Genomic DNA, 19,121 nt, shown 5'->3' with positions numbered 1-19,121 from the left:
TACAGGCTTGAGCCACCGCGCCCGGCCTACTTCACTTTTTAATGGATACAACACCACTTACTCAACCACCCCCTTCTGATGTACACTTATGTTCCCACTTTTTGCCATTACACACAATCTTGCTATGATCACTTTTTTTTTTTTTAGTAGAGACAAGGTAGTAGTGCTTCCTATAGGATATATTCCTGTAAGTGGGAATAACTGTGTCAACAAGGGCCATGTGCATTTTAACTGTAAGAGATGACAAATTATTTATAAAAATGTGGCAATATGCATTCCTAGTATACTGTTTGGGTGCATCACTTCTGCTGTATCTTCAACAATTCCAGATATTATATATGTATTTTATTTTATTTATTTACTTATTTTTTTGAGACAGAGTCTCGCTCAGTCGCCCAGGCTGGAGTGCAGTGGCCGGATCTCAGCTCACTGCAAGCTCCGCCTCCCGGGTTTATGCCATTCTCCTGCCTCAGCCTCCCGAGTAGCTGGGACCACAGGCGCCCGCCACCTCGCCCGGCTAGTTTTTTGTATTTTTTAGTAGAGACGGGGTTTCACCGTGTTAGCCAGGATGGTCTCGATCTCCTGACCTCGTGATCCACCCGTCTCAGCCTCCCAAAGTGCTGGGATTACAGGCTTGAGCCACCGTGCCCGGCCGAGATCTGATGTTTTTATAAAGGGCAGTTCCCCTGGACACACTCTCTTGCCTGCCACCATGTAAGATGTGCCTTTGCTCCTCCTTCACCTTCTGCCATGATTGTGAGGCCTCCCCAGCAATGTGGAACTGTGACTCCATTAAACCTTTTTGTCTTTATAATTTACCCAGTCTTGGGTATTTCTTCATAGCAGTGTGAAAATGGACTAATATACCTTGATATTAAAAGGCTTATGTGTAACGATTTTTAAAAATCCTCTCAACAACAGAGGACATTTTGAGACCATCTGAATAAACCAAAACAACACATCTTTTAATCCAAGAACAGTCTGTTTTCTGTCTTGTTCTATAAAGCAGTGAGAGCACAGTCTACATTTCCTAACCACAATTGTTTAAAAAATGAAAAAAAGAAATTAATGGTCAAGTTTTAACAAAGCCTAACAGAAACACTCAATGGTTTGGAAAATTTAAAACCATCTTTTAATAATGATTAGGTCAACAAAGAAATCAAAACCTATTGTAGATTATTTAGAAAATAATAAGATACAGTCACAGTTGAATTTAGAAGTGAATTCAAAACTTTAAGTATTCTTATTAAGAAAATAAGAGATAACAAGAAAGTATGTTAACTATAGTTTTAAAATAAAGCAAGATAGCAGAAATAAGTCCTAACATCAATCTCAATACTCACAAATAATGTGAAAGGACTAAAACTCTCTGTAAAAAGATAGAGACATTCAGATTCTTTTTTCTTCTTTTACTGGTTAGTTTTTATCAAGGCAAAATTTACCTGCAGTGAAATACACAGATCTTAAGTTTAAAATTCAATGAGTGGGTAAATGTGTAAATGCATGCCACCAGAAATCCAATAGCCTATTTACATCATCCCAGGCCATTTACATTGACTCCCCACCTCCCTATAGGCAACCAGAGTTCTGGTTTTTATCACTATGGATTAATTTTACCTCTTCTTTTTTTGATTTTCTATTTTATTTTATTTTATTTTATTTTATTTTATTTATTTATTTAGAGATGGAGTCTTGCTCTGTTGCCCAGGCGAGAGTGCAATGGCACAATCTCGGCTCACTGCAACCCCCACCTCCTGGGTTTGAACAATTCTCCTGCCTCAGCCTCCTGAGTAGCTGGGATTACAGGCGCCTGCCACCATACCTGGCTAATTTTTGTATTTTTAGTAGAGACGGGGTTTTACCATGTTGGCCAGGCTGGTCTTGAACTCCTAACCTCAAGTGATCTGCCCACCTCGGCCTCTCAAAATGCTGGGATTACAGGCATGAGGCACCCGGCCAGTTTTGCCTCTTCTTGAATTTCATTCTCCATGGGATTAAATACTATGTGCCCTTTGCAATAGACTTTTCTGTTCAACATAACATTTTTAAGAATGAAGCATGTTGTTACATGTACCAGTAGTTCATTTTTAATTGCTAAGTCAAATTCCATTGTATACATATCAAAATTATTCTATTGATGAACATCTGTGTGTTTTCCGGTTTGTCTCTATTTTAAATCCAGCTTTTGTAAATAGAAGCATTCCAGCACAAGTCTCTGTATGCTTTGTGGACCATTCCTTCCCATGCTTTGCCTCTTTCGCCTCTTTTTATCCATCATAGCCTGGCTTCCAAATCGCTACTTCTCACAGCTCGGTCTGAGTTAGGTGCCACCCCCTGGCTTCCATCACCCTCTATGCCAGCTCAATCATCACACATAATATCCTGAGTGTAGTTAGGATAGAGTCATCTGTCTTTCCAGACTGCAAAACTCCTGGACAGAGGTGGTCCTGTCCTTTATGATTTGGATTCCTGGTAGTAAGCCTAGAGTCTAGCACATAGAGGTTCTCAAAAAAAGAAAAAAAAAATTTTTTAAATGAACAAACAGGTAACTGCACGAATAAAGATAGATGAGCAAAATTAACACTAGCACATTCAGGAAGCAGCAAGGAGACTGGCCTAATAGTAGAATGTAGAAAGGTGAGTAGATTACACCTCTCAGCAGATTTTATTCCGTACTGATGACCCACCTAGGAGAGGAATTCAGAGCTTTGAAGACATGCACAATTACAAGGAGCAAGTTCAGTTTCCTTTTGGAGATGCTGAGCATTAAATTAAACTTTCTAAGCCCTGAAAAGCAACCTCAACATGATCTGCACACTTTTTTTGTGCTCTGCAGCTGACAGGGGATGGGGAGTGGCAAATATCGGCCTTTGGAGCATTAAAGAGGAAGCTATTAAGGCTGCATATTTTTTCAAAAAGAAAGAGTACAAAGGGGAATTACAAGAAACCCCCTAAATTATAAGTGTGGGTTACAGTGATTGCTAAATTGCAGAGCTCCAACTTTATTAGATACACACCCCCTCAGATTCTACAGTTTTCAAGGGCTGCCTTGAGCTGACAAAAGCTGGAAAGCTCTGTGGGAAGTGTGGCAGGGAGCTGAGCAGGTTAGCTAATGGGAGCCCCCTTTTTGGGCGAGGCCAGGACATAGAGCTCTGGGCCAGGACCAATGAAGTTTCTGTTTTCTGGTGTTAACTTACCGTGGGCGACAACACAGGCTGTGCTGGGGTTTGGAAGTAGGACTGGGATGTTAGCATTTTTTGAATATGTGGAAGCAGCAGTGGCCTATGGCCAATTGATTTGGAGTTCTGAGAATTCTTTCAGGGTCCTTGAAGTGATTGGGTTCAGGCAGAGAACGCCCTTCATGAAGATAGTATCTGTTATTACTTTTACCATTCCTAGCTGTAACATCTAAAGCTTCGAGAATAAGATCTTTCATCCTCTGAAAGTTACCACCCATCTCTGCACTGTTACAATATCCTGTTTAATAACATTCACCTTTATACACCACGTTTACATCCTCAAAGCCCTCTGACCTTTTTAATACAGGCACACATTATGTTTTTCATACTATCCTCTTCTCTTGCAAACACTTACCTAAGGGAAAGACCTGATCCTACCTTCAAAACATTTGAAGTGAGTGGTGAAGTGACTTTAACCAAAGCTTCATTAAAGCCCAGATCCAAGTCAACTGCTTATTAGATTGACTCAGTCCCTCACACTAATGGCCCAGTAGAAGAAGGGGTACATTCTTTTTCCAGGAGACATATACTTACTATAGGCACCACTTTAAAAAAATATACCACATTTCAGACTAAAAAAATTGCAAGACATGCAAAGGAGCAGGGCAATGTGACTAATAACCAGGGGAAAAATTACCAATAGAAGTAGACCCACAGATAATCGAGTGTTGGAATTATTAGACAAGAACCTTAAATAAACTGAAATAAAGATGTTAAAAGATCTAGTGGGAAAGGTAGACAGCATGTGTGAACAGATGGGAAATTTCAGCACAGAAATGGAAACTATAAAATAACCAAATGGAAATTCTAGAGAAGAAAACTGTAATATTAGATACAAAGAGTTCGTTTGATGGGTTTAACAGCAGATTGAACACAATAGAAGAAAAGATCAATAAAACTGAAAGGATCTTAAAGACTAGTCAATAGAAATTATCCAAACTAAAATTCAAAGAGAAAAATAATTAACAAAATAAAATGTTTTAAAAGAACAACAGAGTATTGAAGAACTGGGAAAATATCAACATACATGAAATTGGAGCCCCAGAAAGAAGAAAAGGAGCATGAGGAAGAATAAATATTTGAGGAATAGTTGAGAATTTTCCAAAATCTGAAGAGATCAGTCAATAGATCCAAGAAACTCGACGAATGCATATTAGTTCATTTTCACACTACTATAAAGAAGTAGCTGAGGCCGGGTGTGGTGGCTTACACCTGTAATCCCAGCACTTTGGGAGGCCAAGGTGGGTGGATCACAAGGTCAGGAGTTCGAGACTAGCCTGGCCAACATGGTGAAACCCCGTCTCTACTAAAAAGTACAAAAATTAGCCAGGCGTGGTGGCGCATGCCTGTAATCCCGGCTACTCAGGAGGCTGAGGCAGGAGAATCACTTGAACCCAGGAGTGGAGGTTGCGGTGAGCTGAGATTGCGCCGTTGCACTCCAGCCTGGGTGACAAAGCAAGACTCTGTCTCAAAAAAAAAAAAAAAAAAGTCTGAGATTGTGTAATTTATAAAGAATATAAAGGGCATAATTGACCCTTAGCACTGGCCCTGCCAAAAAGGGTAGATGCCCCTCCTGGCCTCCATGCGCCTCTGTCATGGCACTGGCTTCATCATATTACGACGCTCTGTGTACATGTCTGTCCTCCCCACCCAACCGGCCGCCCCCAGGCTCAGAGTCTTGCCTTGTTTGCCCGCTTTGTTCCTCCTGGGCCCAGCATGGTGCTCCCTCCATGAGTAGGTCTCCACAACATTTTAAAATAGATGCTAGGGTTCAGGGCCCAGGAGAGAGGTCCCAGTACACAGAGCCAGCCTTGAGCACTTCGTCAGTCTGAGGCAACAGGGAGCCTGCCACCCCCACCTCCACCCCTACTGTGGGCAGTGAACTGGAGTGGAAGCCACTGGACCACAGATCAGGCAATGTTTTACATCCTGACTCAGTCCCTCACCAGCTGTGCACCCTGGCCAAGGTGACCTTGACCTCTCTGCACCTCAACTTCACCATGATGGCACCTGCCCCATGGGACTGTTGTGAACATTCAGGGAGAAGCAGCGCAGGGAAGTCTCACACCGAGGACATGCTCAGAAAGCTGCTACATCCCAGGAGGAGTAGTGCCGGCCAGGCCTGGGCAGCCAACAGCCCAACTTCTCCTTTGCTGTCAGTTCTGCCCTCCACCTGGCTGGTTTTTACTCCTTCTGATTCCAGGGCAGAGGGGCAAGATGAGGCCACAGCAGGGCCTTTTTCTTTATTTCAGTTTCAGGATGTTGTTGATGGTGATGATGGGGAAAAGGATGATGGTATTGATGGTTGTGTGATAATCGTGATGACGATGGTGATGGTGATGATAATAATTACAGTGACATCAATGGTGCTAGGTAAGGCAGTAGGTACCTTACATTGATGGTAAAGTAGGAGTAGTGATGATGATGGTAATGGTGGTGATGGTGATGTTCATGGAGATGATGGTGATGATGGTGATGATCGTGATGGTAGTGTTGATAATGATGGCGATAGAGATAATGATGGGATGATGGTGGTGATGGTGATCACAGTAGTGATGATACTGATGATGGTGATGGTGATGATGGTAATGATAGTGATAGTTATGGTGATGATGATGATGGTGATCGTGATAATGATGGGATGATGGTGATCACAGTAATGATGATACTGATGATGGTGTTGGTGATGGTGATGATAATGATGGTGATGGTGAGAATGATGGGATGATGGTAGTAGTGATGGTGATCATAGTAGTGATGATACTGATGATGGTGGGATTGATGACGAATGATAATGATGGAGATGGCTTGATGATGGATGGCTGATGGCATGATACATGACTGATGATGTTGGATTAATGATGGTGATGAGATATATGATGGCGGGGTAGTGGACCTCGATGATGGGATAGAGTGAAAAATGATATGAGGGTAATGGTTGGTGGTTGATTGGTGATCATAGTAGTAATGATACTATGGTAGATTGGTGATTGCTGGGCGGCTCCGGGCCGTATGTAGTGGATGTTGATTGATCGTCATGATCGGTGGATGATAAAGATGGGTGGGATGGTGTGCCGGGTCGGGGGTTAATGATGGGATGGGAGGTTGAGTGACGATTGTGATATAAGTAGTGGGACTGATACTGCTGATGTGATGATAATAATGATGAAGATAATAATGGAGATGTGATGGTGATGGTGATGATGTTAATGATAGTGATGGTGGTGATGGTAGTGATGGCGATGATAGTGATGACAATGATAGGATGATGATGGTAATGTTGATAGTGATTATAGTGATGATGATGATGGTGGTGGTGGTGATGTCAATGGTGATAATGATGGCTCACATCTATTGAACTCTCATTGCCCAGACACTATTGTAAGTGCTTCACATGAACTAACTTATTTAATCACAACAATCCTATGAATTGGGTACTATCGTTACCATTTTATAGATGGGGAGACTGAGGACCCAGGTTAAATCACCCATCTAAAGTCACCCAGCTGGTAAGTAGAAGAACCAGGATTCAAAACCAGCTCCAGAGAAAACTGCCCTTTGATGACCTTTGCAAATGAACACAGTCTAAGAGCTTACAAAGAAAATCTGATGGAGACGGGAGGATGTGCATTACCTAAAAGAAATCAGCCTTTAGGAAAGCACAGCGTAGATAAGAAAAACTCAGAGAGGCTGGAGCTGAAATTTTCTCCCCTGCTGATGCCACCTTGAAGGGTTGACTCACTGAGGGTTTAACTGCAGGCAGTTTGCAGATGGACAGTGCGTTTGTTTTCCCCCGTTTAACCATTTTGATGTGTGTAGATGGATATCCCTGGTTCCCATTCCTGAGTTTGCAATGTTGATTTTGTAATTGATTCTGCCTGTGTCAGTAGAGGGGTCATCTCACAGCCGGGTGCCATGCAGTGGCAGGCAGTGGCAGCACTTCTCCACCCTCATCCGAGAGCGCAGCTAATCTCAACACCTCCCCCCTCAGGGCTAAACCCACACATACAAGGCCCAGCCTGGCAGGCTGCTTTGGATCCTGTGTCTTTCCCCACATTTTGTGCTGTGAGGTGTGTGCGTTTACCGGAATTCTCACATGTGCACACAAAAACACACTCACGCACACACACACACCTCACTCTGAGACCCTACATGTCCCAGCACGACGCGTTGTGAGGTGGCCGTGCTTCAGCCCTGGCTGCCTTCCAGAGAAGGTGGGGGCACAGGAAGAGCTGTCCCCAAGCAGCACCCGAACATAAAGCTCCCGAAGGACGAAGTCTGAAGTCCAGGTCATCTCCGCCACTCTCTGCTGCATGACTCTGAACCTTCTTGACCTCTCGCTCCTCATCTGTGAAGTGGAGCAGCAGCCCCTGAGGTGCCCGCTTCAGAGGGAACACAAGGATAAGAACCTGTGCCAAGGAAATGTCAGGGTTAATTGTTACAGGACAGGGTATTTCTGTCCCCCGACCCCACCCTGCTCCACTCCCAGGCTGCTGTGCAGGGACTGACAGTCCAGGCAAGTCTCCAAGGCAGAGGAGTAGCGAAGGGCAAGGGATGGGGGCTGGATGAGGAGAGGAGCTTCCTACAGGATTCCTCCACTCACCTGCAAGGCAAAATATAACTATTATTATAATATTATTGAAATATCTGTCTTTTGAATACTTTTCCCATGTAGACGCGACAGGGTCAGCCTGTTGTCCAGGCTGGAGTGCAGTGGTGTGACCATGGCTCACTGCAGCCTGGAACTCCTGGGCTCAAGCGATCCTCCTGCCTCAGCCCTCTGAGTGGCTGGGACCAAAGGTGTGAGCCACCACGCCTAGTGATTCTTCTTGCAGAAGAATCAGAGCCGAGATCCAATTCCCTCCCTCCAGGGACAGGGTGAGGGCTGTATGTGGAGAGTGTGCCTTGGACCCTTAGATAAATAGTAAAGATCCTTAGGTCCTGCTGAGCCCCTGTAATGAGTCATTCCTTGGGTTGAATCTGGGGCTCCACTAACCTGCCTGAGACTGGGTCCACACCTCCTGGCTCACCTGCTGGGAGAGACTGCTGCTGGCTCCACCGTGCGGCCGTTTCCTTCAGAGGACTTACATTTCCTTCTGGTCTCGGGCTGTGATGAAGTTATTAATCAGGGAGATGGAGGAGGCTGTGGCAGTGCTCTACGTGCCAGGACTGGATGATCAGGCCGATGCCGCCAGCCCTGGTGCCCGAAGAGGAGGCAGTGAGCATCGTGAGGAGCGTGCACAGCTCCCGTGCACAGCTCCGCACAGCGACCAGTCTCCGAGTAATTAGTTTTTAAATCAGGCAGATGGTTCAAGAACCACTCATTCTGGGCCGCTTTAATTATTTATACCCCCTTTTTATTCTAATTATGCATAACTGTCCTCTTTGAAAGGGAAGGAAGATGTTTTCTCCGATGGGCTCTCAGCTTTGATTCAGCTGCAACCTCTCCGAATCCCGGTGGAATCTGAGGCTTGCCCGGCAGCAGCAGTGGGTGGTGCGGGGCAGGGCCCTGGACAGGACCCACGGAGAGCTGGCTGGGGGTGTGGAGGACTTTCTGCATCACATGTCTGTGGGAGCCGCCTCACCCTGCTAAAACCGGAAGATGCCGCAGTGCCCTGCTGGGAGCACAAGGCAGAGGGTGCAGCAGGGAGACAGCCCAGGCTAAACACAAACCTGGGCTCCAGAGCTGCTCAGCAGACCCGGAAAGGGAGCGGGCATGGCCCACCCTTCACGGCTCTCAGAGGAGCTAATGTGATGACGGATATAGAACCTAGTGCAGGTGGGTGCTGGCCCCACAGTGGCTCTTGGCTTGGGTCAGAATTCATCCCGCCAGGGGCTCCTTCTTGCCTCTCTCCCCGCTAGTGTCAAATGGTGACTACATGGTGGTCCTCATCCCCATTTGTCAGATGAGCTCACTGAGGCTCCGACTGTTAACCCCAGGCCCAAGCACATGCAGCAAAGCAGGCCTCCAGCCCGGCCCCTGTGCTCCAATCCCACATTCTCTCCACTTGGCTGTGTCCCTGGGCCTGGACTGACACCTGCAATCCCAGGGACCCCTTGCATCTGCCTGTAGCCCCTCTCTCCCCTCACTCACCCCCACTCTGACCTCTGGGGGGGTTCCTCAATAAGCGATCTGTGAGGAATGACCTCCTGGACTCCTTCACGTCGACCCAAATTCAAGACATGCCAAGCTGAGCCCAGTGCAGCGGCTCACACCTGGAGTCCCAGCACTTTGGGAGGCCAAGGTGGGAGGATGACTTGAGGCCAGGAGTCTGAGACCAGCCTGAGCAATGTAGAGAGACCCTACCTCCACTTTTAAAATTTATTTATTTTTATTTTTTGAGACAGAGTTTCACTCTTGTCACCCAGGCTGGAGTGCAGTAGCGTGATCTTGGCTTACTAAAACCTCTACCTTCTGGGTTCAAGTGATTCTCCTGCCTCAACCTCCTGAGTAGTTGGGATTACCTGGGATTGCAGGCGTGTGCCACCACGCCCAGCTAATTTTGTATTCTTTTTAGTAGAGACAGGGTTTCACCATGTTGGCCAGGCTGGTCTCGAACTCCTGACCTCAGGTGATCCGTTTGCCTTGGACTCCCAAAGTGCTGAATTATAGGCATGAGCCACTGTGCCCGGCTTACTTTTTTTTTTTTTAATTAGCCAGGCGTAGTGTCTTACACATGTGGTCCCAGCTACTCAGAGAACTGAGGCAGGAGGATTGCTTGAGCCCAGGAGTTCCAGGCTGCAGTGAGCCATGATCGCACCACTGCACTCCAGCCTGGGCAACACAGGGAGACCCTGTTGAGTCTACAAAGGAAAAGTGCTCATAAAACGGACATTTCAATAAATAGCGTCAAGGAGTGACTTTGTGCCTGACCTTCCGAGCTCCTGGAGACCTTCGTGTGTGTGACTCTGAGGGTTGGCAGGCAAACTCTCAAAGGACGCTTTGCCCATCCATGAGCCTGAAGGCAGAGACCAGAGACTTGATGGGAAAGAGGGGAGGGGTGGGAGTGGGAAGGAGAAGGGGAGACCAGTCCTTGGCCTCCTCTTGTCCTTCGTTTACACAAGACTATTCCACCACGGGCTTCTGAGCCATCCCGGTTGCTTCTTGCTCCTTCTAAGTGAGTTTGCCAAGCACCAGGCACTTCTGTTATCTTGGAGGAGGGACAGGGACGGCTCAGTCAGTCTCCACATGGACCCCCACCAGGCCTCCAACTGCAGCCCAGGTGATAAGAGTAAAAATTTAGAAATCATCATTTCATTCCATATGTTGATATAATGGAGTACTGTATAGCTATTAAAATTCTGTTTTCAAAAAATAATTTTGATTATCAAATGATATGCACAATCGGAGCTTAATTTTGTTTGGGGGAAAAAAAATGTTTGCAAAAGCGTTTTGTTTTAACTCCCACGCACAGGCCGGCTGACCTGCAGGGTGGGGTTCCATGCCTGTCGTTGGTCCTGCCCTTCTCTATTTTCCCAACATTCTACAGTGGACAGGCATTGCTTCTATTATCAGAGAAAAACCAGAACATTTAACTTTTTGCATTTTACTGAAGGCCAAGGCCTTCAGGAGGAGCATGGAGCCTGGTGGTACAGGGTTGGGTGGGCAGTCCCCAGAGGTCTGCAGCCCAGCCCAGCCTGGCCCAGCCTGGAATCAACCCAGGGAACACAGCTTACCTGGGACTCTCTGAGGAGGACCCGAAGATTCAGGCTCCTTACAAGTGAGATTTTAATCAATGACTGTCCCATGTGCAGGCGCCAGCCCAGCGTCCCCTATGCAGCTGGTTCTGCTTCTCCGGCCCCTCCTGGCCATGCCTTGAGGCGGCTCCAACATCTGTAAAGCATTCCTGCTCCCGGGCCCTGCACAGATTCCCACCACTCAGGACATCTGAGCTGGGCCCAACCTGGGTGGAAGCCTCTCCCTTCCTTGCTTCCAAAAGGGTGGGAGGGGAGGGGAGGAGAGGAGAGGAGAGGAAGGAGCGGGGCGATGGGAGGAGGCCGGGTGCTCTGCTGGGCTCTGCTCTTGAAGCCTGCTCCAACTACCTTTCCACCTACCTAGAGAACCTCACCTGGGCTCCCTGCTGGAGCAGAAAAATACCAGCCACTTTCTGGGAGTGCAGGAGGTGGGATCCTCACGGCACAGAGTGCTTTCGAAGCCCTCAGGGGCACATGCCTTCCTCCCCTTCCAGTCTCCTGGGCAGCAGCCCAGCACCCCCAAAACCAGATCCAGCGGGATTTAGAGCAATGCATGGGGAACGTTTCTTCCCAGTTACTGCAGTGGTAAGGATGCCGCACCAGGGGGGAGACCAGAGGCCGACACCGCAGGACCAGGACCGGAAGGAGCATCACAGAGGCTTTTGAGTGTCTTCCTGGGCTATTTAATTCTGACATTTCCCATTGTACATGCCACTTTTGTAGTCAGAAAGTAGTGTGTTAAAATGGGAGAGAGTTGGCCATGCGTGGTGGCTCATGCCTGTAATCCCAGCACTTTGGGAGGCTGAGGTGGGCGGATCGCTTGAGACCAGGAGTTTAAGACCAGCCTGGCCAATATGGTGAAACCCTGTCTCTACTAAAAATACAAAAATTAGCTGGGCGTGGTGGTGTACGCCTATAATTCCAGCTACTTGGGAGGCTGAGGCAGGAGAATCACTTGAACCTGGGAGGCGGAGGCTGCAGTGAGCCAAGATTGCGCCACTGCACTCCAGCCTGGGCAACAGAGTGAGACTCTGCCTCAAAAAAATTAATAAAATAAAATAGGAGAAAGGACATGCACATCTAAGAGGAGGTTCCAAGCACAGTCCCCGCCCAGTGGGCTCACTGGGTTCCCATCCAGCTTTCTCCCAGGTGCATCCAGGTGGAGCTGAGTGGAGCCCACCTGCCAGCATCCTTACCTGGCCCCTGAGCTCCGGGGGATGCAGGGTTTCCTACAAGGCTGTGTCTGGAAAAGCCCAAAGCCTGCTTGTTGATTTTACTTTCTTTCCTGGATTCAAACCTTGCGGCCTGGAGCAGGGGAGGAAGCAGGGACACAAGGTCTCCACAGCCCCCATGGGATTCCCCACTTCCCACGCAGGAGCTCAGAGCCAGTGTGAGAATGTGGCCCGTTCTCGGGGCCTTCCTGCTCTCCCCGGGTCCTTCCTTGGGAACGACCTGGTCCGTGCAGCTCCTTCAAACCTCTGGGGTTGAACAAGCATAGGGGCCAGGGCCCCAAGAGGCAGGAGAAGGGTCGGGGTGGCACAGGGATCCCACCCAGGGTGGCCAACTTGCCCACTTTACCCAGGCTTTCCTGATTTTAGCACTGAAAGTCCTGTGTGCTTGGAAAACCCTCATTTTTGGGCAAATTGGAACAGTGGTCACTCTGGTTCTACAGCAGGAGACTTGCTTGGTTGGGTGGCAGGAGGGCCTCCCCTCAGCATCGCTAGATGGGCGGTGCAGGGTGGCCGGGTACCAGGGATGGTCTGGTCAATGAGATGACCATGGCTTAGGGGGCAGGGGCTGGCTGGGTGTGGTTTAGGGGCATGAGACGCTGTGGGGAAAAGAAAGAGAGATCAGACTGTTACTGTGTCTATATAGAAAGCAGTAGGCATAAGAGACTCCATTTTGTTCTGTATTTGAGATGCTGTTAATCTCTGACCCTACCCCCAACCTTGTCCTTGCAAGAGACATGTGCTGTGGTGACTCAAGGTTTAACGGATTTTGGGCTGTGCAGGGTGTGCTTTGTTAAACAAGTGCCTGAAGGCAGTATGCTTGTGAAAAGTCATCACCATTCTCTTAATCTCAAGTACCCAGGGACATGTACACTGCCAAAGGTCGCAGGGACCTCTGCCTAGGAAAGCTAGGTATTGTCCAAGGTTTCTCCCCATGTGATAGACTGAAATACGGCCTCCTGGGAAGGGAAAGACCTGATGGTCCCCCAGCCTGACACCCGTGAAGGGTCTGTGCTGAGGAGGACTAGTATAAGAGGAAAGAAGGCCTCTTGGCAGTTGAGATAGAGAAAAGCATCTGTCTCCTGCCCGTCCCTGGGCAATGGAACATCTCAGTGTAAAACCCGATTGTATGTTCTGTTTACTGAGAAAGGAGAAAACCGCCTTAGGGCTGAAGGTGGGACGTGCTAGCGGCAATACTGCTCTTTATGCACTGAAAAGGTTTATGGAGATGTTTACATATGTGTATCAAGGCACAGCAATTTTCCTTAAACTTATTCATGTCACGGCTGGGCAAGGTGGCTCACGCCTGTAATCCCAGCACTTTGGAAAGCTGAGGTGGGTGGATCTCGAGGTTAGGAGATCGAGACCATCTTGGCTAACACAGTGAAAAACCCCGTCTCTGCTAAAAATACAAAAAACTAGCCGGGCGAGGTGGCGGGCGCCTGTAGTCGCAGCTACTCTGGAGGCTGAGGCAGGAGAATGGCGTGAACCCGGGAGGCGGAGCTTGCAGTGAGCTGAGATTGGGCCACTGCACTCCAGCCTGGGCGATGAGCAAGACTCCGTCTCAAAAAAAAAACTCATGTCACAGAGATCTTTATTCATATGTCTTACTGCTGACCTTCTCCCTACGTTGATCCTGTCATCCTGCCACTTCCCTTTTTCTAAGACGGTAAAGATAATGATCAATAAATACTGAGGGAACTCAGAGACCGGCGCCGGCGTGGGTGCTCTGTATGCTGAGCGCCGGTCCCCTGGGCCCACTTTTTCTTTCTCTATACTTTGTCTCTGTGTCTCATTTCGTTTCTCAAGTCTCTCGTTCCACTTGACGAGAAACGCCCACAGCTGTGGAGGGGCAGGCCACCCCTTCAAGACGCCTGGGAGGATCATGCTGGCCAAGTGGGGAGGAGCTGGAGTTCTGAGGCCAGGGCTTGGAGAGGGTGGTCAGCCCCAAAGAGGGCAGCCATTGGATAGGCTCCCTATGTGCAAGGATGGACAATGCGGGTAACAATGGAGACACTTCAGTCTGTAGGAAGAGGGCTTCAAGGCAGAGGGACTGCAAGGAGCTTCAGATGGGGGATGGGCAAAGTCATCACAGCCTTAGTGAGGGCCTTAGTGATTTAGATCCTTACCTTAATGACATCTGCAAAGACCCTCTTTTGGAATCAGACTAGGGCTGGCACCCGCCCACAGGGGCTGACCTGACTCTCAACCTGCCTGTGCTCATGGCAGACGCCGGCCCATGGCGCAGAGCCAATGCCCATTAGTTCATTCAGAGAGGAACCTGTCTGCTTTCTCCAAAACATGCAGAAGTCAGGTGCCTGGCAGAAGAGCCAGGGGGTGCCCAGAGAGGCTGAGACAACCCCAAGTTTTGGTTGCACAGTCAGCCTGGAATCCAGACCTTCCAAGTCCCAAATCAGGACTTTCCTACTCTCCACTCCGCTGCCCATATTGTCCTGGAGGCCCTGAAACAGGGGGGTGGAAGATGTAGGGGGTCCAACAGTGTCTCCCACCTCACCAAATTCACATCCATTCAGACCTTAGAATGTGACCTGATTTCAAAAGAACGTCTTTGCAGATGTCGTGAAGGTGAGGATCTAAATGAGATCGAACCGAATCAAGGTGGGCCCTAAGTCCTGGAAGAGTGCCCTCTTGGCCCTCTTGACCCTCCAGGACAGAGAGAAGGCAGTGTGAAGACAGAGGCAGAGATGGGAGTGAAGCGGCCTCCAGGAGCTGGGGGAGGAGAGAAGATCCTCCCCTAGAACCTTTGGAGGGAGCGAGGCCCTGGGACACCTGGATCTCAGACCTCTGTCCTCTAGAACTGTGAGAATAAATTTCTGCTGATTTCAGCCCTGCTGCATGGTCGTCTGTTAAGGCAGCTGCAGGGCACCAATACATGTGGGAGAAGGGATCCGGGTGAGGCCTCTTCTGCACACGCCAAGGGCATCCCGACCAGAGCTCCCTGAACCTTACTTCCTAAGCTCACATGCAAAGAAAAGCTCAGCCAGGGCTCTGAGTTCTAATCTATTTGGAGTCAAGCTCTCTTGGAATGAGTTAGGTTGGCATAAAACAACTGTCAAATACTGACCAGTCCAGAGTTCAATCTAATAGAAACTTCCAAAAGAAAAACTTATTTTCAGCCAGGCATAGTGGCTCACACCTACAATCCCAGCTCTTCGGGAGGCCAAGGCAGGAGGATCACCTGAGGCCAGGAATTTGAGATCAGCCTGGGCAACACAGTGAGATCCCATCTTTACAAAAAATGAAAAAGTTAGCCAGGTGTGGTGGTACAAGCCTGTGGTCCCAGCTACTCGGGAGGATCGCTTGAGCCCAGAAGGTAGAGACTGCAGTGAGCTGTGATTGTGCCACTGCACTCCAGCCTGGGTTACAGAGCAAGATCCTGTCTCAAAAAATAAAACAGAAAACTTTTCAAGGATACATTAACTAGAAGCAGCTCACAGCACCCCCTGTGGACGCCCTTCAGATCCCCCACTTTAATGAAAGCATTCAGATCTGCCATTCGCTTTTCAGTCATCTCTGCTGATGAGTGCTTCTCAGACCCTGGGAATCTTTACCCCAAGATTAAACAACCCCCCAGCAACCGCCCTGATGCTATCCTCACTCGTCACAGTGCTCTGAAATTATAAGTTCTCAGGGAGTTTGTTAGTTTTAAATCTTGGGAATCTGAATTCAAGATCTAACCTGGCCTGACCTTTTTTTTTTTTTTTTTTTTGAGATGGCGTCTTGCTCTGTCGCCCAGGCTAGAGTGCAGTGGCATGATCTTGGCTCACTGCAACCTCTACCTCCAGGGTTCAAGTGATTCTTCTGCCTCAGCCACCCAAGTAGCTGGGACTACGGGCACATACCACCATGCGCAACTAATTTTTATATTTTTAGTAGAGACAGGGTTTCACCATATTGGCCAGGCTGCTCTCAAACTCCTCACCTTGTGATTCACCTGCCTCAGCCTCCCAAAGTGCTGGATTACAGGCGTGAGCCACTGCGCCCACCCTACCTTTTCCGGCCCACGCTTCTCGTCCACCTGCAGCTGACCCGAACCTGTCCCGAGGCCCAAAGAACTGCACCCCAGGAGCAGAAAAAACCTTCTCACTCAGGAGCCTTCTGGGTTTCTGCATTTGAAACATTTATTTCAGGAAATACATTTTCAACACTTTGTCATTTATACAAAAAGAGACGAATTTCTTGGGAGGCACGCAGCAAAAGGCCATTGAGGAACAGAGCCTGATGAAACGAACAATTTTTCAGTCTGGTTACAGAGAAGGAAGGTGAAGCATCTCCAGGCTGGGATGCTGCTGCCCACCCCCCACCCCACCCTGCCACCAAGTGACGCTGAGGTTGGGCAGGCCACATGGCCTGGGCCCTGGCGCTGGCCACTCATTTCCTTCAAAATCTTGGTTTTGGCAAAAACACGGCAAGTTGGCAAGTAAACTGTCCCACCGATGGCGGTGGTGAGGGGTCCTTCCTCTCTTGGGTGGGGAGGGAGTCAGACATCCAACGCCCGGATTTCCATGCACACACACACACACTCACACGCACGCTCCCTCCAGCTGCCCTTCTCCTGGCTGCAAGCAGCCAGCCCGGTGCCTGCAGATGCACCTAGCGATGTGTCTACTCGTGTGGAGTCTCATCAGGCCCCTCTTTCTCCCCAGAGCAAGACAGGGAACAGGAAGCAAGAAGGGACTTTGGTCATCTGTGCCCTGCAAAGACAGGCCCCACAGGTCCCCCTGTGGGGACGGAGGGTGAGGGGCCAGGCCATGTTGCCATGAAACCTCACTCTTCAGCTCACTGTGGACTGTGCACCCCTGACACCCAGTCTCTCCTTCCTAGGGGTTCGTTACCATGGGCCCTGAGGGGAGGGGCCCAGGCATGGGTAGGACAACAGAGTCAGGCTCGCCTGGCCTCCCACCTCCCCAGATCACAGAGTCAGCAAGGCCTGGGCCAGGAGGGGTGAGTGGCGGGGGTGGCTGGCTGGGCATTAATGTAACCACAGCCCAGTCTTGGGCCAAACCCAGACACTAGACAGACAGACGGATACACACACACACACGTGGACACACACACACACACTTCCCTGGTCACTTGGGCAGGGCAACCGCCGGGCAGCTCAGGCCACTCTGACCAGTCCAAGCCACGGCCCACACATGCCCCCGCCAGCCTTCCTTCTGGCACCTTCCATGGCTCCCTCCCTCAGCTCCTCCACCAGACTCACTTGCTTGGACCTTTTCAAAACTGGGGGATGAGGGAGTGGGGGTCATCTTTCCTTCCTTTTATCCTCAATCACATCCCAGTGCATCAGGAGCACCTGCAGCCCTGTGGGAGGGGTGGCACGAGAGGGGGATGGCAGGGAGATGAAGACGCCTCCCTCATTCCAGCCTGTCTCCGCAGAGCAGCCTGCGGATGGCTGAGATAAAGGCACTTTCTGCTCCAGGACGGGTGGCTGCCACAGGGCTTGGAGTGGCTGAGCAGCCGGTGGCAGGGGACCCTGGGATTTTCTACCCTTAGGAGCAGGGCAGGGGTGGGGGCTGAGTGATGGCCACGCCAAGGGGTGGGCAGGGGTCCAGGTGCCCCTGATGGGCTCCATTCTCCCCTGGGCTCTGACACACTCCAGGGGACAGGGCCGAAGGGGATGGAGGGGAGCATGCAGCCCACCGAGCCCCTCAGCACGTGCGAGGCCTGGCCCCCACCCCGAGGCCCCTGGCACTGAGAAGCCCACACGGACGGATGATCTGCCCACCGAAGCTGCTCTTCTGAGCCCTCGGGGAGCCAGGCCTGGGGACGGAGGGTCACGTCAATTCAGTGGGTGCTCTCACCCCTGCTTCTGGCTCGAGCGCAGCCTCCCCACAACCTTGGGGAAGGTGCGGGCTCATCACTGACTCACTCAGAGGGAGGCCCCTTCCCTTGTTTCCTGGCAGCATGTCGAAGGGGTGGGGAATGATGACAAATGGAGAAAATCATATAAAATAAAATGGGGCAGTGGGAGGGCCTGGGGGGGACGGAAAAGACTTGGGGGCAGGATCCCGGGGGTGGGCAAGGCGGCGTCTACATCTCCGGGGCTTCTGGTTCCTTCTCCTCCACACCATTGGCCATGGCACTACTGCCCTCATTGAGGCGTTTCACGCGGTAGGCCTCGAAGTGGATGCTGCTGGTGATGTCCTTGATGTTCTGCATGTGCGTCCTGGTGGGGGGGCAGGCAGGTCAGTGAGGTGGGGGGCGGGGGCAGCGGGGCAGGGCCCCTGCTCAGCCTGCCTCAGACTCAGGCCCGCCTGCCCCCCTGCCACTCCCCACCCCACTGCTTGGCTCCCCATGGAGTCCCCCAGGCCCACCACATTGGACCAGATCTGGTACAGGTTTGCGGGGAAGGGTCAGTCCCCCTGGTAGGCCCAGACTCAGTCAGGACACACATATTCCAATGCATGTGTCTCCCTCTGGGTCCACCCTGTGGCTGGTCCAAGGCCCAGGGACAGTGCACAGACTCAGAGGGACAGGGCTGGAGCGTTCTTGCTCCAGGCCTGTGTCCAGGGTACTGGCAGGGACGAGGCAGTGGGTGATAGCCGGCCTCCAGGGCTATGGCCTGTGGCAGGCAGGTGGCCTGGGGCAAAGGGCTGAGGTGCCCTTGTCCCCAGGAAAAAAAAGTCCTGAACTCAGATTTTCATTCCTCTGCAACTCAAGAGGAGTATTTTGGAGGGAAGTTGGAAAGCCCAGTCTCCCCACGATGGCAGAACGGCTCCCAGAATCCCCCCACCTCTGTCCTTGCCAACCTGGAGGCCCCTCCTCTCGATAACATTCCCATCATTTGTGCCACCTGCTTGCTGAGGAAGAACTGAGGAGCCCCTGGCACTCTGGCAGGAGGCCCCCAACCCTGTTCACCTTCCCAGGCCGGGGCTCACACTCCAGGGACCACCTACCTGGCACCCTCTCTAACAGGGCTTCCCCTCCTTGC

At 50.2% G+C, this 19,121-nt stretch overlaps 1 protein-coding gene and 2 pseudogenes across 11 annotated transcripts in view; all 3 read right to left on the bottom strand.

The window, feature by feature from the left end:
- Positions 1-11,294: 11,294 nt before the first annotated feature.
- Positions 11,295-17,179, bottom strand: LOC108521920 (uncharacterized; annotated as a pseudogene). The gene is made up of 2 exons (XR_001883315.1): positions 17,045-17,179; positions 11,295-11,695 (listed from the first exon to the last, which is right to left on the bottom strand). The product of XR_001883315.1 is annotated as an uncharacterized LOC108521920 (transcript).
- LOC108521914 (uncharacterized) lies at positions 16,281-17,974 on the bottom strand (annotated as a pseudogene). The gene has a single exon (XR_001883312.1). The product of XR_001883312.1 is annotated as an uncharacterized LOC108521914 (transcript).
- Positions 16,281-19,121, bottom strand: part of SEPTIN9 (septin 9) — a 213,902-nt gene continuing 211,061 nt past the window's right edge. For all 9 annotated transcript variants that reach the window (XM_017861941.1, XM_017861943.1, XM_017861942.1 and 6 more), the window contains one exon: positions 16,281-18,356. In XM_017861941.1, coding sequence (XP_017717430.1) covers positions 18,221-18,356 — 136 coding nt within the window. In that variant the 3' untranslated portion in view covers positions 16,281-18,220. The remainder of the gene's footprint in view (positions 18,357-19,121) is intronic.

This window comes from Rhinopithecus bieti, unplaced genomic scaffold (assembly GCF_001698545.2).
Source record: "Rhinopithecus bieti isolate Rb0 unplaced genomic scaffold, ASM169854v2 scaffold_63334, whole genome shotgun sequence".
NCBI classification, from domain to species: domain Eukaryota; kingdom Metazoa; phylum Chordata; class Mammalia; order Primates; family Cercopithecidae; genus Rhinopithecus; species Rhinopithecus bieti.
This window is presented reverse-complemented; position numbering and strand designations above follow the sequence as displayed.